Below are 24,147 nucleotides of genomic sequence, written 5' to 3' on the forward strand. Positions count from 1 at the left end.
TTAAGTAACTTGCCCAAGTTTGGGCAGTAGTGAAATCATGACTAGAATTTGGGCTATTAATTCCTAGGCAGTTTTTTTTTTTTTTTTTTTTTCAGTTTTCTTAAATGACTAAAGAATGTACTCAACTCTCTGTTAGGTGTCACGCCAATATACTTGTTGTTGTTAAACTTTAAGTTACTGATTGAGGAATTTTTAAAGTATGTTCCAATTTTATTACAATATAATTCTTAAGACTATTAATTTCATTTACTGAATTAATTTATTTTTTTGAGATGGAGTCTCGCTCTTGTCACCCAGGCTGGAGTGCAGTGGCGCGATCTTGGCCCACTGCAACCTTCGCCTCCTGGGTTCAAGCAATTCTCCTGCCTCAGCCTCCCGAGTAGCTGGGATTACAGGCGCGTGCCACCACACCTGACTAATTTTGTATTTTTTAGTAGAGATGGGGCTTCACCATGTTGGCCAGCCTAGTCTTGAACTGACCTCAGGTGATCTGCCTACCTCAGCCTCCCAAAGTGCTGGGATTATAGGCGTGAGCCACTGCACCCAGCTTACTGATTTTAAAATTTTTATTTTTTTAGAATCGGGGTCTCACTCTGTCACCCAGGTTGGAATATAATGGCACGATCATAGCTCACTGCAACCTTGAACTCCTCGGCTCAAGTGATACTGCCTGCTTCAGCCTCCTGAGTAGCTGGGACTACAAGTGTGTGCCACCACTCCCAGGTAATCTTTTAAAACAGGTGTCCTTTTTTTTTTTTTTTTGTAGCATCAGGATCTCACTATGTTGCTCAGGCTAATCTCAAACTCCTAGTCTTAAGCACTCCTCCAAGTGCTGGGATTACAGATGTGAGCCACTGTGCCTGGCACTACTTATTTTTTTTTTTTTTTTGAGATGGAGTCTCGCTCTGTCACCCAGGCTGGAGTGCAGTGGCGCGATCTCGGCTCACTGCACTCCTGGGTTCCCTCACGGGTTCACATCATTCTCCTGCCTTAGCCTCCTGAGTAGCTGGGACTACGGGCACCCGCCACCACGCCCGGCTAAGTTTTTGTATTTTTAGTAAAAACGGGGTTTCACCATTTAGCCAGGATGGTCTCGACCTCCTGACCATGTGATTCACTCGCCTCGGCCTCCCAAAGTGCTGGGATTACAGGCGTGAGCCACCGTGCCTGGCTAATTTCTTTATACATCACAGTTGGGTAATTTATGATTTACCAACTATATTCTGTTTATGGTTTATTATCTTCTAGAACGTAAGCTCCATGAGGGTAGGAATCTTTGTCAGAGTTGTTCACTGATGGACCTCAACACCTAGAACAAGACCTGCAAATCAAACCCTCAAAGATCTGCTAAATCTATTTTTTTTTTTTTTGAGATGGAGTCTCACTTTGTTGCCCAGGCTGCAGTGCAGTGGCACGATCTTGGCTCATTGCAACCTCCGCCTCCCAGGCTCAAGTCATCCTCCCACCTCAGCCTCCCAAGTAGCTGGGACCGCAGGTGCCTGCCACCACGTCCAGCTAATTTTTGTAGTTTTAGTAGAGACGGAGTTTCGCCATGTTGGCCAGGTTGGTCTCGAACTCCTGACCTCAGGTGATCCACCTTGGCCTTGACCTCCCAAAGTGCTGAGATTACAGGCATTAGCTAGCACGACCGGCCTACTACTTCCCTCACTATCAGAAAACCCCACCATACATGCCAGGTAATCATACTTATCCTAACACAGTGTTCCTGTTTTATACATATGTGTATGTATATACACACATGCACACACATATACACTTTGCAGAGCTTATTAAAGGATTGTTTTTCAAAAATGAGAATGTTGGAATCAATATTCTTGTACATATTGCTTTAAGACAAAGAACCTGCCCAAGTCCTTGATTTAGCTACCTTCATGCTCAACAGGAGAAAAGGCAACGGAGTTCTAAGACTTCTAACAAATGTTAATTTATGTACCATCTGCATTCAGATTCCATTTGGGTTCTATTGTTCATAATGACCAATTAGCATAAAAGAACTATAGAGGTTCAAGTCCATGTTTCACAAAATATAGATTAAAGTTTGATGTTACGATGTCTCAGAGAGGACTTACAAGGACACTAACATGATACTAAACATGTGACTTAGGGTGTTTCATTTTTATAAATGTTTCCGTCACCAACTCCCTTAGCACTATCTTCTAAATGGCTTCACTATTTAGAATCTGTCTCCTGCACCCCTGCATCACCAGGCCTTTCCTTATCTGTCCAGCTGCTGAGCAGAAAAGCATGAGGACATTGTTTTATTTCTAACTTTTAAGAAAGTAGGCCGGGCGTGGTGGCTCATGCCTATAATCCCAGCACTTTGGGAGGCCTAGGCAGGCGGATCACCTGAGGTCAGGAATTTGAGACCAGCCTGGACAACATGGCAAACCCCTTTCTCTACTAAAAAATATAAAAATTAGCCGGGCATGGTGGTGGGTGCCTGTAATTCCAGCTACTCAGCAGGCTGAGGCAGAAGAATTGTGTGAACCTGGGAGGTGAAGGTTGCAGTGAGCCGAGATCGTGCCACTGCATTCCAGCCTGGGCAACTAGAGCGAAATTCTGTCTCCAAAAAAAAAAAGAAAGAAAGAAAAACAAAAAGAAATAAAAGCTCATCGTTGAGAAACTAGAAAATGTGGTAAGGAAGTGGGAAAAATTCCCCAGAATCCCATTACCTGAGTATGATCACTGTTAATTACTATTAATATTTTGGGTCTTTCCTCTTCCCCTCCACTCCCTCCAAGCTAATTGCTTTATTTTTTCATATATACAAAGGTAAAGTCATTCAAAGATGCATAAAATAATTTCCTCTTTTCCCTCGCTCTATATTCTCTCCCCTTCAAATATCCCTATCTCCACAGGTAACCAATGTTAATAGTTTATTACACATTTATCCAGAATTTTTCAAATGTATATACAAACATATATGTACTTATAATTGGGTTATTCTGCATACTGTTCTGCAACTTTCTTTTCTCACAATACATTTCAAGCATCTTTCTATGTTGGTAGTAATTGACTTTGTTGTTTCCAATGCCCGCAGAGTATGTAATTATGAGGATGTATCATCATTTGTAGAACCAATTTCCTATGAATGGACATTGTTTACTATCACAAGCAACACTGAAATAAACATTCTCTGTGAGTCTTTGAGCCATTTCTGAGGATATGCTTTTAGAAGCAGAAACTCTAGAACACAGTGGATCTCCCACAGGCTTTTAGCCTCTCTGCCCCAGTGCAGCAGGTGGGTTATTGTCAGCTGCTGCTTCTGACCCAGGCTATGTCATACCTGTCAGAAATGTTGTGCATTTCACTCCTGGATACCAAATTGTCCTCTAAACGGCTGTACCAATTTATATCCACAAACAGTCTGTTTCTCCACCCAAGTACCCACTTTTCCTCACTCTGGCCAGTGCTGCATATTATCAGGGAGTTCATATTTAAATATATATATATATATATATATATATATATATATATATATCATTTTTTCCCCCCCAGATGGAGTCTCGCTCTATCACCCAGGCTAGAGTGCAGTGGTGCAATCTTGGCTCACTGCAAGTGATTCTCCTGCCTCAGCCTCCCGAGTAGCTGGGATTACAGGCGCACACCACCACGCCTGGCTAATTTTTGTAGTTTTAGTAGTGACAAGGTTTCACCATGTTAGTTGGCCAGGCTGGTCTCAAACTCCTGACCTCGTGATCTGCCCACCTCGGCCTCCCAAAGCGCTGGGATTACAGGCTGAACCACCGCGCCCGGCCTCATAATGATTCTAAAGAACACTCTTCTAAATATGTCACACAGGTTGCAAAAGTCCATGATATATATTTTTTTCTTGTGTCTTCCACAAAGATTTTTGTTTGTTTCAATGTAGCTCAATCTGTTAATATTGTCTTTTATATAGCCTAGATTTGATATCATACTTGGGATGGCCTTCCCCATACCAAAATTATTGAACTAGTCTTCTATATTTAATGTTGTAGATTTATATCTGTAATCCACTTCAGATTATTTATTTTTGAGAGAGAGGCTCGCTCTGTCACTCAGGCTGGAGTGCAGTGCCATGATCTCGGCTCATGGCAACCTCTGCCTCCCGAGTTCACGTGATTCTTCTGCCTCAACCTTCCAAGTAGCTGGGATTACAGGCATGTGCCACCATACCCAGTTAATTTTTGTATTTTTGGTAGAGATGGGATTTCACCATGTTGGCCAGCCTGGTCTCAAACTCCTGGCCTCAAGTGATCCACCCACCTTGGCCTCCCAAAGTGCTGGGATTACAGGCGTGAGCTACTGTGCCTGGCCCACCTCAAATGTATTTAGTAGCTTAATTTTGATATAATGCATATACCATACAATTTGCCCTTAAGAAAGTATAGTGACATGCTTTTTACTATATTAACCAGGTTGTGCAACCATCACCTCACTCTGATCTCAGAAAACTTTCATGTCCCCTAAAAGAAACCCTGTCCCCACTAGCAGTCATTCCTCAATCTATCCCCTGGATCCAGTGGTCCTGGGTCGCTGCCTCTGATGTCTCTCTGGACTTTGGAGTCCGCTTACCCTGCCACGCCTGCCCATCTTCCCTGCCCCTCCCTGCTTTCGTGTTCTTCTCGGACCTTGGACTTGGCTTTTTAATGCATATTACAGTGTCTACCCCTCCCCTCTACCCTTGGGAACAGCGAGTCCTGGATGCTGCATTGAGATCCAGGGCACCAACTATACTCATCAGCAACTCGTCAGCCTCTAATGCGTGTTTCTGCTTATCCCTGAACAACTCATCCTGACTCATCCCACAACTGCTCACGATTCAGTCTGAACATGTCTCACTCAGCCGTGACACTCAGGAGACAGGGCCTTCAGCTTGATTCTGTGTTCCCCTTCCCCTGATACGATCACATATAATAGATGCATGTGAAGCTATGGGAAGAAATGAGGTGGTTGAGAACAAGAGTGAATGGTGAGAAGGAACCAAGACCGACCCCTGTAGGACACTAACAGTCAGAGGCCAGAGACAGGAGGCACAGCCAGCAAGGGAAGCCGAGATGAAGTGATGAAAGAGGTAGACAGAAAATCAGGAGAACAGGGGGACTCAGAAGTCAAGAGACAAAAGTGCTTCAGCCTGGAGGGGGAGGCCAGCAGGATCAAATGCTGCTGACAGAATTCACATACAAGGCCGACTAAAAGATACACAATGGACTTGGCAACAGAAAGATCACTGGTGACTTTAGCAAACTTCCATGTCCATGATCAGGTAACTCCACTATTTAACATCCTTTAAGGCGCCCCAGTGCCTTTCAGATAGAGTACCCTTCGTTCTGGCGTCCTTTTTTTTTTTTTTTTTTTTTTGAGACAGAGTCTCGCTGTGTCACCCAGGCTGGAGTGCAGTGGCGCCGTCTCGGCTCACTGCCAGCTCCGCCTCCCAGGTTCATGCCATTCTCCTGCCTCAGTCTCCTGAGTAGCTGGGACTACAGGCACCTGCCACCACGCCCAGCTAATTTTTTGTATTTTTAGTAGAGACAGGGTTTCACCATATTAGCCAGGATGGTCTCGATTTCCTGACCTCGTGATCCACCCACCTCGGCCTCCCAAAGTGCTGGGATTACAGGTATGAGCCACCACGCCCAGCCCAGCATCATCTCTTATCACTTCCACACACTCACCCCAGGCTCCAGACATACTGAGCTACTTGTATGGATAGATGGCCCATTCTCTCTTGCTACCGTACTGTCCCCTCTGCATGGAACCCTTTCCTCTCTGAAAACTCTCAAATGTCCTTCCTGATTAGCTCAAGTGCCATGTCTTCCAGGAAGCCCTCCCTGACCTCTCGGATCGGGTTGGGTGGTTCTCTTCTCTCTTCCCATAGCACCTTGTGTTGGTACAAGGTACATTTTCCCTTGGGGGTATGTCTTATCCAGCTTTGTTTCTTGGGGGTATGTCTTATCCAGCTTTGTTTCGCAGTCCTCTGGCCAGGGCCTGTCACTCGGTTTTCCCAGGCATGCAGTGAAGCAAGCCTTGTTAGTGGAGGTGGGGGATGCATCCAGCTTCCCTCAGACCAGAAAACTTGCAAGCCAAACTGGCTGCGAGCCACAGACTTCTCTTTGGGTTCACATAGGTCAGGTTTGCTAAGAGACCTGGGCCAGGAGCGCAATTCCTGGCAACTTAGTCCTTGGGATCATTAGGTTGCAAAATCTCCAGTGTTATCAGGTCGATTGCTTTTCCCAGCACTATCTACGTCTCCCCACACAACCGGCCTTGGCATCTCTCCACCTCTACCTGCTCTCCTGCCCCAGGTCCCTTCCCTCTGCAGGCACTCATCTCCCAAGCATCTGAGGACCTCTCACCGACTCTCATTTGCTTCTGCACGTATTGGTCTCCCTGGGGTCTTCCCTCGCTCCACAGGTCTTTGCACCGTACGTGGGTAACCCTGAGTCTGGTCTCTCTGGTTGGATGCGAACTCCCTACAAGGGCGAGGAGAACACTCTTCCTCCTTGCATTTGCGGAGTGCAAACCTCCTATACTCTACCGGCTCAGTTCAGGAAACATCGACTTGTGTGTTATCAGTGACCAAAGAGGCAGGCATTAGAGGGCCAAAAGCTTTCAAACCACTTTGAGTGTGGTTCTTAGGCGCGCTGGTGGAGCTACACCCAAGATGTACCCATGGCACACTCCTCCCCTAAAACCCCACTCCCAAAATCAGGGCTCAGTCGCCTCCTTGCCTTAAAGCCAGGCGCCCCCTTGTGGAAGAACGCCTTGTCCTCAGAGAGGTCAAGTGCCGCTCCTTGCCTGCAAACCACACGCTGCCCCTGACAGAAAACCCTTCCTAAGATTAGAGAGTAGATTCGCTCTGCTTTTAAAAACATGTAATAATGCATGTGCTTTATTACTGATAATAAAACTGTGCCTATTCATGTCATACAATTTAGCAAGCGAGGCAAATTATAAAAAAGATCCCATTAAAAAAAAAATTACCACAATCCTACCTTCCACAGATAGCCACTGTTGACATTTTGGTGTTTTATCTAGTCCCTTTTCTATGAAAATACATGAAATATGTAAAGAATCTACATATGGGTATACATAACATAGAAGTTAAAATGTAAGTTTGGCGGCTGAGGCCATGCCTCCTCCAGACCGTGGCTGAGTCCTCTGGCCTTGAACACCCCCCGCCTTACTCAGCCTGAAGCCTTGAAGCCTGCCCTCCCCCAACACCTTGGCACCCCAGCTTCCCTAGCCTGTTCTATTTTGTTTTCTTCAACACTTACCACCTTTCCCTTCTATACAGTTTCCTTATGTATCATGTTTACTGTGCATCTCTCAATCGCCCCTCAATATAAGCACCAAGAAGGCAGAATCCTTGTCACTTTTGTTCAATGATGCACCCCAAATGCCTAGAATAGCTCGAAGCACACAGTAGGTACTAAATAAGCATTTGTGAGAAGATGACTTAAGATTATATAAATCTGCTGGTTTTCATCTTTAAGAATTATTTGTAAACCTATGTAATCAACAACAGCATATAATATTCTACCCTTTTGTTGTATCATGATTTATTTTACCATTCCCCTCTTGTAAGTCATCTAGGCTGATTATAATTTTGCATATTATTAATCTCAATATCCATCATTTATCTACCTACGTACCAACTCTCTCTCTACATTCCTAGCTCTAACCAGTAAAAAGGCCTATATATGTAGAGGGCAAAAAAAAAAAAAAAAAAGACATCCTCATTTCTCATTAAAAAAACAGTCCCTCTAATAATTGATCTTAAAACTTCATTTCTCATTCTCTTGGCATTTTCTTTCTAGCTCCGTTCTCCTGGAAACCCGATAAAGGTGGAACGTCGGCTGTGTTACCAGGCAACAATGCTCGTTGTAAAAATGATCCACTTCATCTGGACAGCGAGGGCCGTGAATGAATCATAAGTACCTGGTGGGAAGCTGTGGCTCTGGAGTTCTGAATCTTGACTCGGGGAGCTTGGCATGCCCCTTGAGGAGACAAGGAAGCTATTCCCATGAGACTCTTACTAGAAATATCAGTTTCTCATTGGAATAAGGCTTTAATTTGCTGTTTATGTGACATTTCAGTTTAACTGGGTATCCTGTATTTTATCTGGCAACCCTACTTGGGGAAAAGGAGCTAGAGAGACACCTGGAATCATGCAGCTGGCGTGCTGTTTCATGCCTTTGCATCCTTATTCTAAATTAAATTAGGCCAGGCATGGTGGCTCACGCCTATAATCCCAGCATTTTGGGAGGCCGAGGCGGGTAGATCACCTGAGATCAGGAGTTCCAGACCAGCCTGGCCAACACGATGAAACCGTGTCTCTACTAAAAATACAAAAACTCAGCCGGGCGTGGTGGCGGACTCCTGTAATCCCACATATTCGGGAGGCCGAGGCAAAAGAATCTCTCAAATCCGGGAGGTGGAGGTTGCAGTGAGCCGAGACTCACCATTGCACTCCAGCCTGGGCAACAAGAACAAAACTTCATCTCAAAATAAATAGCTAGTGCCAAGCATGTCATGTTGTAGTCATACGAGTCCAAGTGTCTAACAGACCCTGAGAAGAACTCCAAAGTGGGCATCGTAACCTAGCAACAGTGAACATCCTAGGAAGAATAGCACCCCAGGAACCTAGATTATGTTCTGCAAGTTCTATTGTCCATGGAAAGGAAACAGCTCATTCTAGTCTGGGGCAGCAAAGGTACGGGATGAGCCTGGAACATCCTGTCATACTAGAAAACGAGGAACATATTGAAGACCACTGTGCTCATATCAGAGGACTCAGGCACTTGCCTGGAGATGCTGAGCTTTGCTCATAGGAAGAGATGGGAGTGAATGTGGATAGAGATGCAACAAGGTTGGCTGTAAGCTGATGATGATTTAAGCTGAGTGATGGGTATGTGAGGGAGTCACTATGTTATTTTCTCTAAATTTGCATTTTTGAAGTTGTTCATAAAAAAGTCTAAAAATATTAAAAGAAAAAGTGACTGTACCGATTTCCATTCCCTCCAGCAGAGGTGTAGAATCATAATGGTAATTTTAGATGGCGACATGAAGTATTGAGTCATTTATACAGCCTATTATAAATATTTAAATGTATATACATATATATATATTTAAATTTAGACAGAGTCTTGTCTTGCTCTGTCACTCAGGCTGGAGTGCAGTGGTGCAATCTGGCTCACTGCAACCTCTGCCTGCCAGGTTCAAGCAATTCTCCTGCCTCAGCCTCCAGAGTAGCTGGGATTACAGGCGTCCACCACCATGCCCGGCTACTTTTTGTATTTTTAGTAGAGATGGGATTTTGGCATTTTGCCCAGGCTGGTCTCAAACTCCTGACCTCAAGTGATCCGCCCACCTTGGCCTCCCCAGGTGCTGGAATTACAGGCGTGAACCACTGCCCCCAATCTGTATTGTAAATATATTTTAAAGATATGTTGTTAAATAGGCTGGGAATTTGAAAAACTTGGGTATAAAGAAGACTGAGTTGGCTGGGTACAGTGGCTCATGCCTGTAATCCCAGCACTTTGGGAGGCTGAGGCGAGTGGATCACCTGAGGTTGGAGTTCGAGACCAGACTGACCAACATGAAGAAACCCCGTCTCTAATAAAAATACAAAATTAGCCAGGCATGGTGGTACATGCCTGTAATCCCAGCTACTCGGGAGGCTGAGGCAGGAGAATCGCTTGAACCTGTGAGGCGGAGGATGCGGTGAGCCGAGATTGTGCCATTGCACTCCAGCCTGGGCAACAAGAGCAAAACTCCATCTCAAAAAAAAAAAAAACAAAAAACTACAGGGACCTAATTCTACATATGTATAAATGAATAAGTAATTGGAATCTCTGGTTTCAACAGATGAAGAGTTCAGGTTGAGAGAGAATTTAAATTCTGCTCAAAGGAGAAAAGACACCAGCAATCTTGAGATGCCCAGGTGCCTCTGTTCTCCGTTGTTCTCTCCTTTAGGAGCAGGAAAGCAGCAAGGCAAGCACGCCGGGTTCCCAGTAGACCAACACTGTGAGTCTAGAGGCAAAGGCAGACTTTCTGCCGCTGCATATCCAGGGCTCCTGGGGACTGCTTAGCGCTCTAACTCACTGCAACAACAGCCTAGGGTGCATGGCCTATCCCACACAGAGAGAGAGCCAGAGTTACTTAGGATTTGTTTGAGAGCTGCTTCTCATCTCTGCAGCTCCCAGCAGCAGGTTGTGTTGGGAGGGCAGGGCTGTGTCTGAGTGCCCCTCATCAGGCAGCTCAGATGCCTGGCATGTCCCAGGCTGTGGCCCAGACTGTGCCAGGTGACCAGGCTGTATTTAGCCTACGGGGTACTCCCTCCCTCACTCACTACATTGCTTTTTACTATCTTTTGGCCTTTTTAAAAAATCCAGCCCACCACACCTCCCACCTCCTGGTGGAGCCAGCTGTGAGCCTCGGCAGAAGGGTCTTGGTAGTTGCAGGCCTCCCAGGACAATTGCCAACCTTGAGGGTTTGCTCAGTTACTGGAAAGCAGCTTTAAAAATATAAATAGCTGTGGTAAAGACTGCACTTGTGAGAGTTGTCAAACCACAGAATACCCAACTTCTCCCTCCTGACAACTGATTTCTTTTCTTTTCTTTTTTTTTTTTTTTTGAGATGGAGTCTCACCATGTCGCCCAGGCCAGAGTGCAATGGCGCAGTCTCTGCTCACTGCAACCTCTGCCACCCGGGTTCAAGCAATTCTCCTGCCTTAGCCTCTTGAGTAGCTGAGATTACAGGCACCTGCCATCATGCCCAGCTACTTTTTGTATTTTTGTAGAGACAGTGTTTCACCATGTTGGCCAGGCTGGTCTTGAACTCCTGACCTCAGGTGGTCTGCCCACCTCAGCCTCCCAAAGTGCTGGGATTACAGGTGTGAGCCACCACACCCAGCCCTGACAACTGATTCTGAGAAATGCTCTTCTCCCCTTGAATAGCTGGTCTATCTCCACTGGGGGAAACTCCAGTTTCTAAAGGTACATGAATGACACAATCCTGTGGGTGGGTGATAGCCCTCATCTCTCTTTATCTGACCTGATTTTTCAGTAGGAAACCAACTTCTTAGCCAGATTGGGCCTGTTCTGAATGTGCAGTTGGTGCTAAATACATATCTTTTAAATCAAATTTACTCTTACTCTAGCTGCTTGATTTTTTGGGGCAATGGAAACATATAATTACAATCATGCTGAACTGCATTTGTTTTTAGAAAGCTTCAATGTTTGATTTTTAGAATAAAATAAGCTTTATTTTTTACACATTCTTTTGCTCCCTGTTAAAACCTTCATTCCAGGATGACCTACCTCGGGAGCACAGATTACAGGGTGATTATTATTTTGGTTCAACATGTCTAACAAGGAAGTAGCACACATGGATACAACTGTGCTTTAGAGACAACCTCTGCCAGGCCTCTTGGGTCTTTTTCTCTCCTGCTGCTTTAACAGATGCCTCCCCTTGTTGTCCAAATACTATAAAACTCTGAGCTTGTGAAGAGAAAACATGGCATTGAGTGTGGTGAGGTTTCAGGTGTTCTTTTATTGCCACGACGCTGATATTTTCTCATTCTCCCCAAGCTCCTCTGGTATCTTCATTTGCTTCCCTTTAAGAAAAGCTCTTCTTGGTTTTCCTAATCCCTTTCTACAGATATTCTGAAGACGCCAAGAAGATATTCAGTTTTTCCCCACTCAGAGATAACATGATTGCAGACATGACATCATGAGCTCAAAGCTCTCATCCCCAAATAAACACTGAATTCAGCCAAACATTGGTCAAGCACCTACTGCCAGCAGACATGTATGTTAGGAGGATATTTGGCTGCAAGTAACAGAAAAAAAAAAATCATTCTGCCCAGAGCCTTATTAAAAATGAATCTTGGGCCAAGCACGGTGGCTCAGGCCTAATAATCCCAGCACTTTGGGAGGCGAAGGTGGGCATATCACCTGAAGTTGGGAGTTCGAGACCAGCCTGACCAACATGGAGAAACCCTGTCTCTACTAAAAATACAAAAAATTAGCCAGGCGTGGTGGAGCATGCCTGTAATCCCAGCTACTCAGGAGGCTGAGGCAGGAGAATCTCTTGAACCTGGGAGGTGGAGGCTGCAGTGAGCTTAGATTGTGCCATTGCACTACAGCCTGGGCAACAAGAGTGAAACTTCGTCTCAAAAAAAAAAAAAAAAAGAATCTTGGGCCAGGCGCAGTGGCTCACGCTTGTAATACCAGCACTTTGGGAGGCCAAGGTGGGCGGATCACCTGAGGTTGGGAGTTCAAGACTAGCCTCACCAACATGGAGAAACCCCATCTCTACTAAAAATACAAAATTAGCCAGGCATGGTGGCGCATGCCTGTAATCCCAGCTACTTGGGAGGCTGAGGCAGAAGAATCACTTGAACCCGGGAGGCAGACGTTGCGGTGAGCCAAGATCATGCCATTGCACCCCAGCATGAGCAACAAGAGGGAAACTCTGTCTCAAAAAACAAAACAAAACAAAAAAAAACCTCATTTAAAAGAAAAGATTCATTTTTCTTATGTAGCAAAAATTTAGGAGACATGCAGCTTCTGATGTTGGTTCAGTGGCTAAAAATTATCAGGGATAAAAAATATATATCAGGGATAATATCTGTGATTATTTCGCCTTTCCCTTATGGGTTTCAAGGCAACTATTACAGTTACATATTCATACTACGTTATCTGTTACTATTACATATTCATCCATATGAATCCGTATTCAAGGCAAGGAGAAGGAAGAAAAGATCATGCTGGTATTGTTCATCCCTTTATATTAAAAAAGCAAAAGATTTCTCAGAACTTCCCAACAGACTTTTGCTAATATATAATTGGCTAGAATGTGTCACATGGCCACATTTAGTTGCAAAGGTGGCTGAGAATGCAAATGTTTGGCTTTTCCAATTCCAAATGTAGAGTCAAAGAAAGAAAGAAGTTGGGAATGGGTATGGGGCAGCCAAACCATGAGATCTGCAGAGTGAGATCCTTCCAGTTGTGTTTTGAGTTTCTTACTGGAATTTAACATGTGCTTTAGAGATGGTCTGGTGAGGTCAAGCTCAGATTTCCTTACCCTCCAACTCACCTTCTCCTCCTAGCTTCCTACCACCTATTAGCTAGCCCTTTCCTGCCTCCTGCTAAAGACTTAACAACTATAGACTCATCTTGATTAATAGAGCAGGAAGAATCTTGGCTTAAAGCCAGAAAATAAGTCATTGTGTCAAAACTCCAAAGATGGCTTGCTTTGCAATCTTGGGTGGCATATAGTTTGAGCCTTGATTTTTTCACCTGTAACATATTTCTTAATATTTCTTACTGCACAGGGCTATTGAGAGAATTAGTTGAAATAGGCATACATGAAATGTCCTGGTAAAACACCTGGTCCATATAGGCTCTCCATGGATGTTTGTTGCATAAATGAATGGGACTCTGTTAATGAAACTGTCCCTAGAAACTTTTTAAATTGGCCGGGCGCAGTGGCTCACACCTGTAATCCCAGCACTTTGGGAGGCCGAGGCGGGCGGATCACAGGGTCAGGAGATCGAGACCATCCTGGCTAACACGGTGAAACCCCGTGTCTACTAAAAATACAAAAAATAAGCTGAGCGTGGTGGCGGGCGCCTGTAGTCCCATCTACTTGGGAGGCTGAGGCAGGAGAATGGTGTGAACCCGGGAGGCAGAGCTTGCAGTGAGCCAAGATTGCGCCACTGCACTCCAGCCTGGGCTACAGAGTGAGACTCCGTCTCAAACAAACAAAAAACTTTATAAAATTAATCTGGGAATAAGGGAGAGAAAGAAACAAAAATAAACTATGCTTGCAGCACATTCAGCATTAATCATTCAGTCAGCTTGCTCTCTGACCCGCTTCCTCATAGTTGTTTGGTACCTGTTATACTATAATCACATAAGCCCTATAGTTCCCCTTAACTGCTCTATAGATAACAACTTGAACATTATGAAATATTAAGTTTTCTCTTTGATATGTTCTTTCAGGTTTTGCATACCAGTGAAACTAGTGACATCGGCTGGTCTAAAGGAACCCACAAGCAGTTGACTCAAAGAACGCAGTTTCCACGTTCTGATTTTCATACCCCTTCCTTGATCAATCAACAACCACAATTTTCTAGCCCCTTGCCCTTCATAATTCTCTTAAAAACCCCAGCACAGAACTCCTCAGAGATGGATTTGAGGGTCTCCTTCCATCTCCTTGCTCAGCCACCCTGCAATCATTGAAGTCTTTCTCTGCTGCAAACCTTGCTGTCTTGGTGTACTGGTATGTCACCTCACAGTGGGCATACAAAACTGTTGGTCCTGTAACATCTATTGGTTTGGGATGCCAGCATTCCTTACCCACTTCTGGTAACGTCACCTCTTTCTCTTAGAGAATGTTCTGCCATCCTGTGGTCTTCAAAAGGCCTCCCAATCACAGTACTTACTACCCTCTGGCCAAAGACTGAACGCATGACTCCATTGACCAATCACATTGCCCCATCTCCTTGGCTACAGTGACTTGCATGTGACCAGTAAGGCCAATCAGAGACTCTCTCTCAAAATCTTTACTTGCATATGCTGAGAGATGTTTTCTTTGGCCTTTGGTTTTTTGGAATGATGTGACTCTGAGGCTCACCACTATCACCAGTTTCTTAATGTGTGTTTGTGTGTTGGATGGGGGCATAGACTTACAGACAATAGATGACAAATACAGTGACAGAGAAGAACAGGGGCTTATGGGAGATTATTGCTCAAGATAAGTGATGAACTAGAAAGGCCAAACTCTCATTGAAGGGCAATTAAGGGACTCAGTGTATGTGAGGGGGGAGAACTACATTGAATAAGATGTGTATGCCTGACATTTTAAGTCAAAGTTTAATTCCAGTGAAGGTTTAAACCATACCTGGCCTCTATTCCTATTTGGTTGAAAAAAATCTGCACATAAATGAACCCACAGAGTTCAAACCCAAGTTTTTTAACCACTGTACATATATATGTTTATTCAAGAAAGTACAGTTGTAATTTACTGAACCTAAACAGTGCAGCTGGCCATCATGGAATGAATGGCATGGATGCCCTTCTCTTTTTGGGCTCCCTAGGACACCACAGTCTTGGTTTTCCTCTTACCTCAGTTGGTTGCTTCTTCCTGGTCTTCTTTGCTGGACTCCTTTTTGATCTACTGACATTGCACAGCCTCCCAACAAGTCTCCCCGTTAGTACTCAGTCCCTCAGCCCAAGATGATTCTTTAAATCACAAATTTTTTTTTTTTTTGAGACAGAGTCTTGCTCTGTTGCCCAGGCTGGAGTGCAGTGGTACAATCTTGGCTCCCTGCAATCTCCACAGCCTGGGTTCAAGTGATTCTCAGCCTTCAGAGTAGCTAGGACTACAGGTGACCACCACCACGCCCAGGTAATTTTTGTAATTTTAGTAGAGGTGGGGTTTCACCATGTTGGCCAGGCTGGTCTCAAACTCCTGACCTCAAATGATTCACCCGCCTCGGCCTCCCAAAGTTCTGAGATTACAGGTGTGAGCCACTGCTCTGGGCCTAAATAATAAATCTTTTATGTTAATCCAAAACTGAACTTGATGTCCTCTCCGTACCCCGACACCTCTGCTTCCCTAGTGTTTTCCATCTCATAATAGCAACTACGTTCCTCCAGCTGTCTTGGCCAAAATCCTTGTCATTTCGACTCCAGTCTTTTATTCATCAGAAAATCCTATCACTTCCAATCTCAAAATATATCCAGAATTTGAACACGTGTCACTGCTGTGATGATCATTCACGTTGCCATGATCATTCACTACCTGTGTTATTACAACAGCCCCTCCTTACTAATCTGTTTCTGCCCTTGCCCATCACCCTCTATTCTCAAAGGACAATACTTAAAATTTAAGTCACATCAGATCACCACTCTGCTCCAAACTCTGCATTACTTCTCCCTTCCTCCTAGAGTGAGAGCCAAAGTCCTCACCACAGTCCTGAGGGCTATACATGATCTGCACCCTCACAGCCTCTTGCCCGTCTCACCTCAGTGACTGCCATGTACCTTTGGCTCATTCTGCTCCTGACCACACTGGCCGTTATACCACTCAACCATGATGCTTCTTTCTTCTATCTGCCTGGAATGTTCTTCTCCCAGATATCTGCGTGGCCAACTCCATTCAACTGTTTATAAAAATCTCATCTTTTCAATGAGGATAACCCCTCCCTACCTACTCTTGATCCCCTTTACTCCACTTTTCTTCCCCTCCCTCCGATAGCACACACTGCTTTCTGACATACTGTATTTATTAATTCCATTCATTGTCTGTCTTTTCCAGTTACAAGATAGGTTTTGTGAGGTCAAGGACTTTTTTTTTTTTTCCTTGAGACGGTGTCTTGCTCTGTCTCCCAGGCTGGAGTGCAGTGGCACGATCTCGATTTACTGCAAGCTCCGCCTCCCACGTTTACGCCATTCTCCTGCCTCAGCTTCCTGAGTAGTTGGGACTACAGGCACCCACCACCACACTCGGCTAATTTTTTGTATTTTTAGTAGAGATACTAATGGGGTTTCACTGCGTTAGCCAGGATGGTCTCTATCTCCTGACCTTGTGATCCACCTGCCTCGGCCTCCCAAAGTGCTGAGATTACAGGTGTGAGCCACCACGCCTGGCCAGGACATTTTTTTTTTTTTTTTAAGAGATGGGGTCTCACTATGTTGCCCAGGCTGGAGTGCAGCAGCTATTCACCAGTGTGATTACAGTATACTACAGCCTGAAACTCCTGGGCTCAAGTGATCTTCCTGCCTCAGCCTCCTGAGTACAGGTGTACCACCAAACCTGGCTCTTTGTCTGTTTTGATCTCAGATCATAGGAGATTGAGAATGTCTTCTTCAGGGACTCTGACCCTCCCAAGGACCTTGGGATAACAACTTTTCAGATCCCCCAACACATAGACCAACCAGATCACCCTACAGTGAAGCAGGCTAATAAATACCTTCAAAGCTTTCAATCAGCATTGTATTTCAGGCCCTGCTCTTAGATACAGGCCAAGATGCTAAGATAACAAAACATCCAAGGAAAACCTCTAACACTAAAGAAACGAAGCACAAAAAAAATAATAATAAATGGGGGGGATTGAAGTATTTGGAATAAATGAAGACTACAAGGCGAGTATATTTAATATCCACAGAAAGATAAAATTATGCATCCATGGAACAAAAGAAAAGGAATATATTACGAAAAATATTCAGAGAACAAAAAATAACTCTAGGAAACAAAGAATGTAAAGAAATAAGAAATTCAAAAGAATAACTGGAAGATAAACCTAGCTGAAACAAAACAAAACAAAAAAAGCCAAAACAAAGGAATGGAAAATAGAGGTACAAGGATAAGAAAATTAGATACCACCAACGAAGCTCATCCAAATATTAATGGCAGTAGGAAGAAAACAGCAAAGCAGTAAGAAGAAAGTCAATGGAATGAGCCAAGATAATCTCCCAGAATGGAAAAACATGGGTTTCCAGATTGAAAAGCTTCACCTAGTGCCCAGCACAATGGACAAAAGTATACCCATATATCATTGGGAAATTTCAGAACTCTGGGCTCAAAGAGAGATAACCTACAGGCTTCTGGACAGGAGAAAACAGATCACACACACGATTAGGAATCAACACTGGAAGCTAAATAACATGGAAGAATGTTTTTAATATTGGAAGATAAAATAACATAGAGAAATGCCTCTAAAATTCTGAGGGGAAATAATCTGAGATCTAGAGTTTTATACCCAGATATGATGGATGCACCAAAATCTCAAAAATCACCACTAAAGAACTCATGTAACCAAACACTACCTGTTCCCCCAAAACCTATAGAAATAAAAAAATTTAAAAAATTTTAAAAATAGAATGTTATAACCAGATAAAGTATTATTCAACTGTGAAGGTGGAATAAAGAACATTTCAGATGTACAAGGTTTCAAATATTTACCTCCTACCTATTGTGAGAAAGATATTAGAGGACATGCTCCATCAAAATGAGGGAACAAACCAAGAAAGAGAAAGGCCAGGGATACAGAAACAAGAGATCCAACACAGGGGAAAGCAAAAGAAATCCCAGGATAATGATACCAAAGAGATGTTGCAGGATAACAATTGTATAGCAGTCACAGAGGACAATCAGTCCAGATTTGAGAAGATCAGAAGGCTATGGGAGACAGTCCTTCACGAAGATAAAATATACAGAATACCTGAGGTAGATAAATGTCTTGAGAAGAGATTTAAATAACTGTTAGATAATTTAAAGATAGTTTCCTGAAAGTTTACAGAAAGCTAGTCAAAAGTCAAGTAAAAAAAATTAAGACAATTAACTCAAGGAAAAAAATGGTGCAAGAAAAGTTATCATAGTTAATTACATGACTCAGCTCTGAATAGCATACAAAGTCAATGTAAATAATGATACTGATTTAACACAAATTATGATATAATTATATTGGGTGGGGTTGGGAAATAGAAATTATGTGTGTGGCAGATAATATGGGGCAGGAGGAGATGAAAGAGTTAAATTCCTACTTATCACAGTGCAAAGACAATTGATACTGTCCCAAACTGAAAATCAAGACACAGTCATCCAAGCATTCTATTTAAAGATATAGAGATAAATACTAAAAAGATCAGTTAAAATAATTAAAAGTACTTTGGGAGGCCGAGGCAGGCGGATCACGAGGTCAGGAGATCAAGACCATCCTGGCTAACACGGTGAAACCCCGTCTCTACTAAAAATACAATTAGCCGGGCTTGGTGGCGGGTACCTGTAGTCCCAGCTACTCGGGAGGCTAAGGCAGGAGAATGGCATGAACCCGGGAGGCAGAGCTTGCAGTGAGCTGAGATTGTGCCACTGCACTCCAGCCTGGGCAACACAGCGAGACTCCGCCTCAAAAAAAAAAAAAAAACCCAATAATAATTAAAAGTAGTTACCTCTGGGGCTGGGAAGTTGGGGGAGACTAGGCACTGCTGTTTTTCCTAAGAGACCTTATTAAACCATTTGGCTCTTTAAATTATGACTATGAATAATTTTAAAAAATAAAAAGTTGATACTCATCTAATTCAAGTGGGTGTCCTTATTTTAAGTATCTGAAAAGTTAAGAGAAATCTTAACTGGGTCAATTAGCTTGACTGAGCTCAAATGGAGCAGTATTATAAAAAGGTTGCGTATTGGCCGGGCGCGGTGGCTCACGCTTGTAATCCCAGCACTTTGGGAGGCCGAGGCAGGCGGATCACGAGGTCAGGAGATCGAGACCACGGTGAAACCCCGTCTCTACTAAAAATACAAAAAAATTAGCCGGGCGTGGTGGCGGGCGCCTGTAGTCCCAGCTACTCGGAGAGGCTGAGGCAGGAGAATGGCGTGAACCCGGGAGGCGGAGCTTGCAGTGAGCCGAGATTGCGCCACTGCACTCCAGCCTGGGCGACAGAGCGAGACTCCGTCTCAAAAAAAAAAAAAAAGGTTGAGTATTAGATATTCATTTGATGCAATGGTTCACAACCCCAGATGCACAACCCTGGTTGCACAATTGAACAACCAAGGGAATTTTTAGAGCCTACTCATGCCATGCCCCATCCAAGCCACTCAAACTGAGCCTCTAGGGCTCACAGGGGCATCTGTAGTTTTATTTTTATTTATTTTATTTTATTTTTGAGACAGAGTCTCGCTCTGTCACCCAGGCTGGAGTGCAGCGGCGCAATCTTGGCTCACTGCAACCTCCGCCTCTTGGGTTCAAGCTGTTCTCCTGCCTCAGCCTCCCAAATAGCTGGCACTACAGGCACACGGCACCATGTCTGGCTAATTTTTGTATTTTTAGTAGAGATAGGGTTTTACCACGTTGGCCAGGCTTGTCTCAAACTCCTGACCTCAAGTGATCTGCCCGCCTCAACCTCCCAAAGTGCTGGGATTACAGGCACGAGCCGCCACACCCAGCCCATCCCTAGTTTATTTATTTATTTCTTTTTTTGAGTCGGAGTCTCGCTCTGTCGCCCACACTGGAGTGCAGTGGTGCGATCTTGGCTCACTGCAAGTTCTGCCTCCTGGGTTCAAGCCGTTCTCCTGCCTCAGCCTCCTGAGTAGCTGGGACTACAGGTGCCCACCACCACACTTGGCTAATTTTTTGTATTTTTAGTAAAGACGGGGTTTCACCGTGTTAGCCAGGATGGTCTCGATCTCCTGACCTTGTGATCTGCCTAGATTTTTTTTTTTTTTTTTTTCTGAGGCAGAGTCTCACTCTGTCACCCAGGCTGGAATGCAGTGGTGCGATCTCGGCTCACTGCAAGCTCCGCCTCCCGGGTTCATGCCTTCTCCTGCCTCAGCCTCCTGAGTAGCTGGGACTACAGGCGTGTGCCAGCACACCTGGCTACCTTTTTTGTATTTTTAGTAGAGACGGGGTTTCACCGTGTTAGCCAGGATGGTCTTGATCTCCTGACCTCGTGATCTGCCCGCCTCGGCCTCCCAAAGTGCTGGGATTACAGGCATGAGCCATCCCATGCGGCCGCCCATCCCTAGTTTTAAAAGTCCTTCAGTTGGCCACACGTGGCCCATTCCTAGTTTTAAAAGTCCTTCAGGGGGCTGGGCCTGGTGGCTTACACCTGTAATCCCAGTACTCTGGGAGGCCAAGGCGGACGGATCACTTGAGGTCAGGAGTGCGAGACCAGCCTGGCCAATATGGTGAAACCCCACCTCTACTAAAAATACAAAAATTAGCCTCTAATAACAATAAAAAAATTAGGTGTGGTGGCCTGTGCCTGTAGTCTCAGCTGCTCTGGAGGCTGAGGCAAAAGAGTCGCTTGAACCCAGGAGGTGGAGGTTGCAGTGAGCAGAGATTGCTGCCACTGCATTCCAGCCTGGGTAATAGAGCGAGACACCATCTCAAAAAAAAAAAAGGAGAAAAGAAAAAAATTCTAATGTGTATCAAGATTAAGAACCACCGTTCTAATGATGACCTGAGGAAATGTTTTTAAATTCACTCCTAAGTTGCCTTTAAATGCAACTCATAGGATACTTACTCAACAGCATGGAATCTAAGTTTTGGTCCCACTTCCAAGAGAGGGAGGCTAGGTGGAAGATGAAGACCCCACTTTGGAGGTAGAACACAAAGAATCCAGGCTATACGAGGAAGTCAAAATCGGTGTTGCTACTAAATATAATCCTAAAGTCATGAGAGCAATAGACTTCGTGGCCTTAGCATAGGGCGAAGAGTGGGGATGCAGGCCACGGATTTATTTTCTTCCTCCCGAAGAAAACAAAATGCTGAAGAATTCCTCTTTATCATGTGTTCAGAGCACAAGTTAGCCTGTGACTCCTAAAAACACAAACACATAAAACCAAAACTTCAAAACAATTATGTTTAGTAGATGATAAGTGCAAACCAATGGTCCCTTCACAATCCCTTCCCTCTCTTTGGGCTGCTGAAACCACTTTGTATTAGTCTCGGAGGCAGAATGACTTTATGATTCATCAGGTCTGCGCTTGATTTTTAAAAACACATTTTATGGGCAAGCATTAGGTCAGCAGAAACTTCCTTCCCACTTGGCATATTTCATAAATCAGATGCAGAAAACACTTGGAGGCAAGCCCGTGCCGGATATTCAGGGCTGTGTCAGGAAGTCGAGGTCACTGTCATTACATTCCAATCCAACAGCAATGGCCTCAATGGTCTCAACTCTCAGGGAATGTCCTTACCTGAGGCACAGGATGGAAACTGGCTTTTAAGCAAAATGGAGCGTCCCACCTCCCCAAAGGAGTCTCCTGCTCCCTTCTGGCATGATGAGACCTGCCTGATGGTAGCCCCAGGATCGAGGGTGGCTAACATTTCGCAGGTGCCATGTGCCAGGTGGTGTTCTAAGTGCTTCGTGCATATCCTCACCCCTGAGGTATTTGGGTGAACCACACTTGCTAACTTGCCAAACGCCACATCATGGTCAAATAAGAACCAGAATTCACAGTACAAGGCTCATGCTGGGACAGTACTAGGTTAAATATCCATGGAGAAAAAGGAAATCTAGGACACAGGTCAGGAGGGAGGCTCGGAGGCCATAGGAGGCGGAGGTGATGGTGTTGCCGGGTGGCCCACTCCTGGCTCCCCTCCTCCCCATCTGCCTGTCCCAGCCCATCTCAGCTGCTTGCCCTCTCATCCTTTCCTTGGAAAAACATCCCGGCTGTTGGGGCCTGGAATACTCCAGCATTAGCCACACCCCCCTGACCTGATGTGTATGGCTGTGTCAATGTGTACTAGGAGGCAAGTGGCTTCCATTCTGGTGCCGAGGTCTATGGAGCCAGCAGACTGGAGAGGACAGTCTGACTGACAGAGGTGGCCTGCCTTGCAGCTGGAAGCACTTATGTAAGGATCGCAATGCAATGTGGCTGCTTTGCACAGCCTTGCACCCCGGGACGAGTTTCCGAAGGTTGCTAAAATGCAGTTCTGTGAAGTTAGTACTGCAGAGGAAGGTACCATCCAGATCTAGGTGTTCTGACTCAGGGATGCCTTACTCAATTGGCCAGACTTGGAGAGTTACAGCCAGTACATCATAAGGATAGTCCTTCCACAAGCCATGCTCAAGGGGGTTGATGGATGAACCCAGCCCCCAAGGGAATGCTTAACCACATGGGGACTGTAGTGCTTTGGCTCTGGGTTCTTGGGGACTACCATCACCGACATTTTCAATTCCTTTGAGTTTCAAATATTACAAGAGGCATGGTTTAGAAACGTGACACTGTTAGCTACTTGAGCAGAACGTGGAACAGCAGCTGGAGGGCAAACAGTGCCAGATGGAAGCCTTAGGGTAAGAAGCAGCTGAGTGATGAGGGTTAGAAGCAGCACCATTTGGCTGTGTAAGAGGCAGAGGGAGGATGGATCGCAGCTGACCTCTGACCTAGTCTAGAACGGGTGCCCTGCCCTCCAGCTGTGGTGTTGGCAAGACACCACATGGCGACCGGAAAGCCAAGTGGCCAGAAGTCACCGGTCCTCTCTCTTTTCAAGGCACAGGTGTTTCTTCTCCAGGTCTTGCCTGGGCGGTCCTTTCCCTTTCTCCTTGAGAATCCTGAGGTTTGGACATGGGAGGGGATGAAACCCTCCTACATTGCAGGTGGGAACATTTAATAACGCGGCCACGCTTTTCGCTGCCTGACTGCCGCCATCGTGGGTCGCATGCATGCTCCTGGGAAGGGCCTGTCCCGGTTGGCTTTGCCCTATCGCCACGGCATCCCCACTTGGCTGAAGCTGACATCTGACGACGTGAAGGAGCAGATTTACAAAGTGGCCAAGAAGGGCCTGACTCCTTCACAAATTGGTGTGATCCTGAGAGATTCACATAGTGTTGCACAAGTATGTTTTGTGACAGGCACTAAAATCTTAAGAAATCTTAAGTCTAAGGGACTTGCTCCTGATCTCCCTGAAGATCTCTACCATTTAATTAAGAAAGCAGTTGCTGTTCAAAAGCATCTTGAGAGGAACAGAAAGGATAAGAATGCTAAATTCCATCCGATTCTGACAGAGAGCTGGATTCACCATTTGGCTTGATATTACAAGACCAAGCGAGTCCTCCCTCCCAATTGGAAATATGAATCATCTACAGCCTCTGCCCTGGTCGCATAAATTTATCTATGTACTCAAGCAATAAAATGATTGCTTAACAACAACAACAACAACAAAACCAATAACGTAGCCACTGTGAAAAACAGGTTAGTGGTTTCTCAAAACATTAAATAGTTACCATGTGACTCAGCAATTCCGCTCCTAGATGGAATTAAAAACATGTCCACACAAAAGCCTAAAGTTCATATCAGCATTATGCATAATAGCCAAAAAAGTGAAACAACGCAAATGTTCATCAGCTGACGAATGGATAAACAAAGTTTGATATACTCAAATAGTGGAGTATTACTCAGCCATAAAAAAAGAATCAAGTATAGACATATGCCACAATGTGGACAAACCATGAAAACACTACGTTAAATGAAAACAGTCACACACAAAAACCCATGTGTTGTCTGATTCTATTGATATGCGATGTCCAGAATAGGCAAATCCATAGAGATAAAAAGTAGGTTAATGGTTGCCAGGAGGTGAGGGAAGGGGGAAATTGGGAGTGACTCCTAATGGGTCTGAGG

General features: G+C 44.7%; 1 protein-coding gene across 1 annotated transcript; it reads left to right on the top strand.

Moving 5' to 3' along the window:
- Positions 1-23,185: 23,185 nt before the first annotated feature.
- Positions 23,186-23,635, top strand: LOC116481479 (small ribosomal subunit protein uS15-like). Its single transcript, XM_032174171.2, has one exon. It carries the CDS (start codon positions 23,186-23,188, stop codon positions 23,555-23,557), a length of 372 nt encoding a protein of 123 aa, XP_032030062.1. The 3' UTR covers positions 23,558-23,635.
- Positions 23,636-24,147: the final 512 nt, after the last annotated feature.

This window comes from Hylobates moloch, unplaced genomic scaffold, assembly GCF_009828535.3.
Source record: "Hylobates moloch isolate HMO894 unplaced genomic scaffold, HMol_V3 SCAFFOLD_14, whole genome shotgun sequence".
Classification (NCBI taxonomy): Eukaryota; Metazoa; Chordata; class Mammalia; order Primates; family Hylobatidae; genus Hylobates; species Hylobates moloch.

Excerpts from the sequence above, each read along its gene's own strand:
- LOC116481479 (XM_032174171.2), top strand. The coding sequence starts at position 23,186 with ATGCATGCTCCTGGGAAGGGCCTGTCCCGGTTGGCTTTGCCCTATCGC.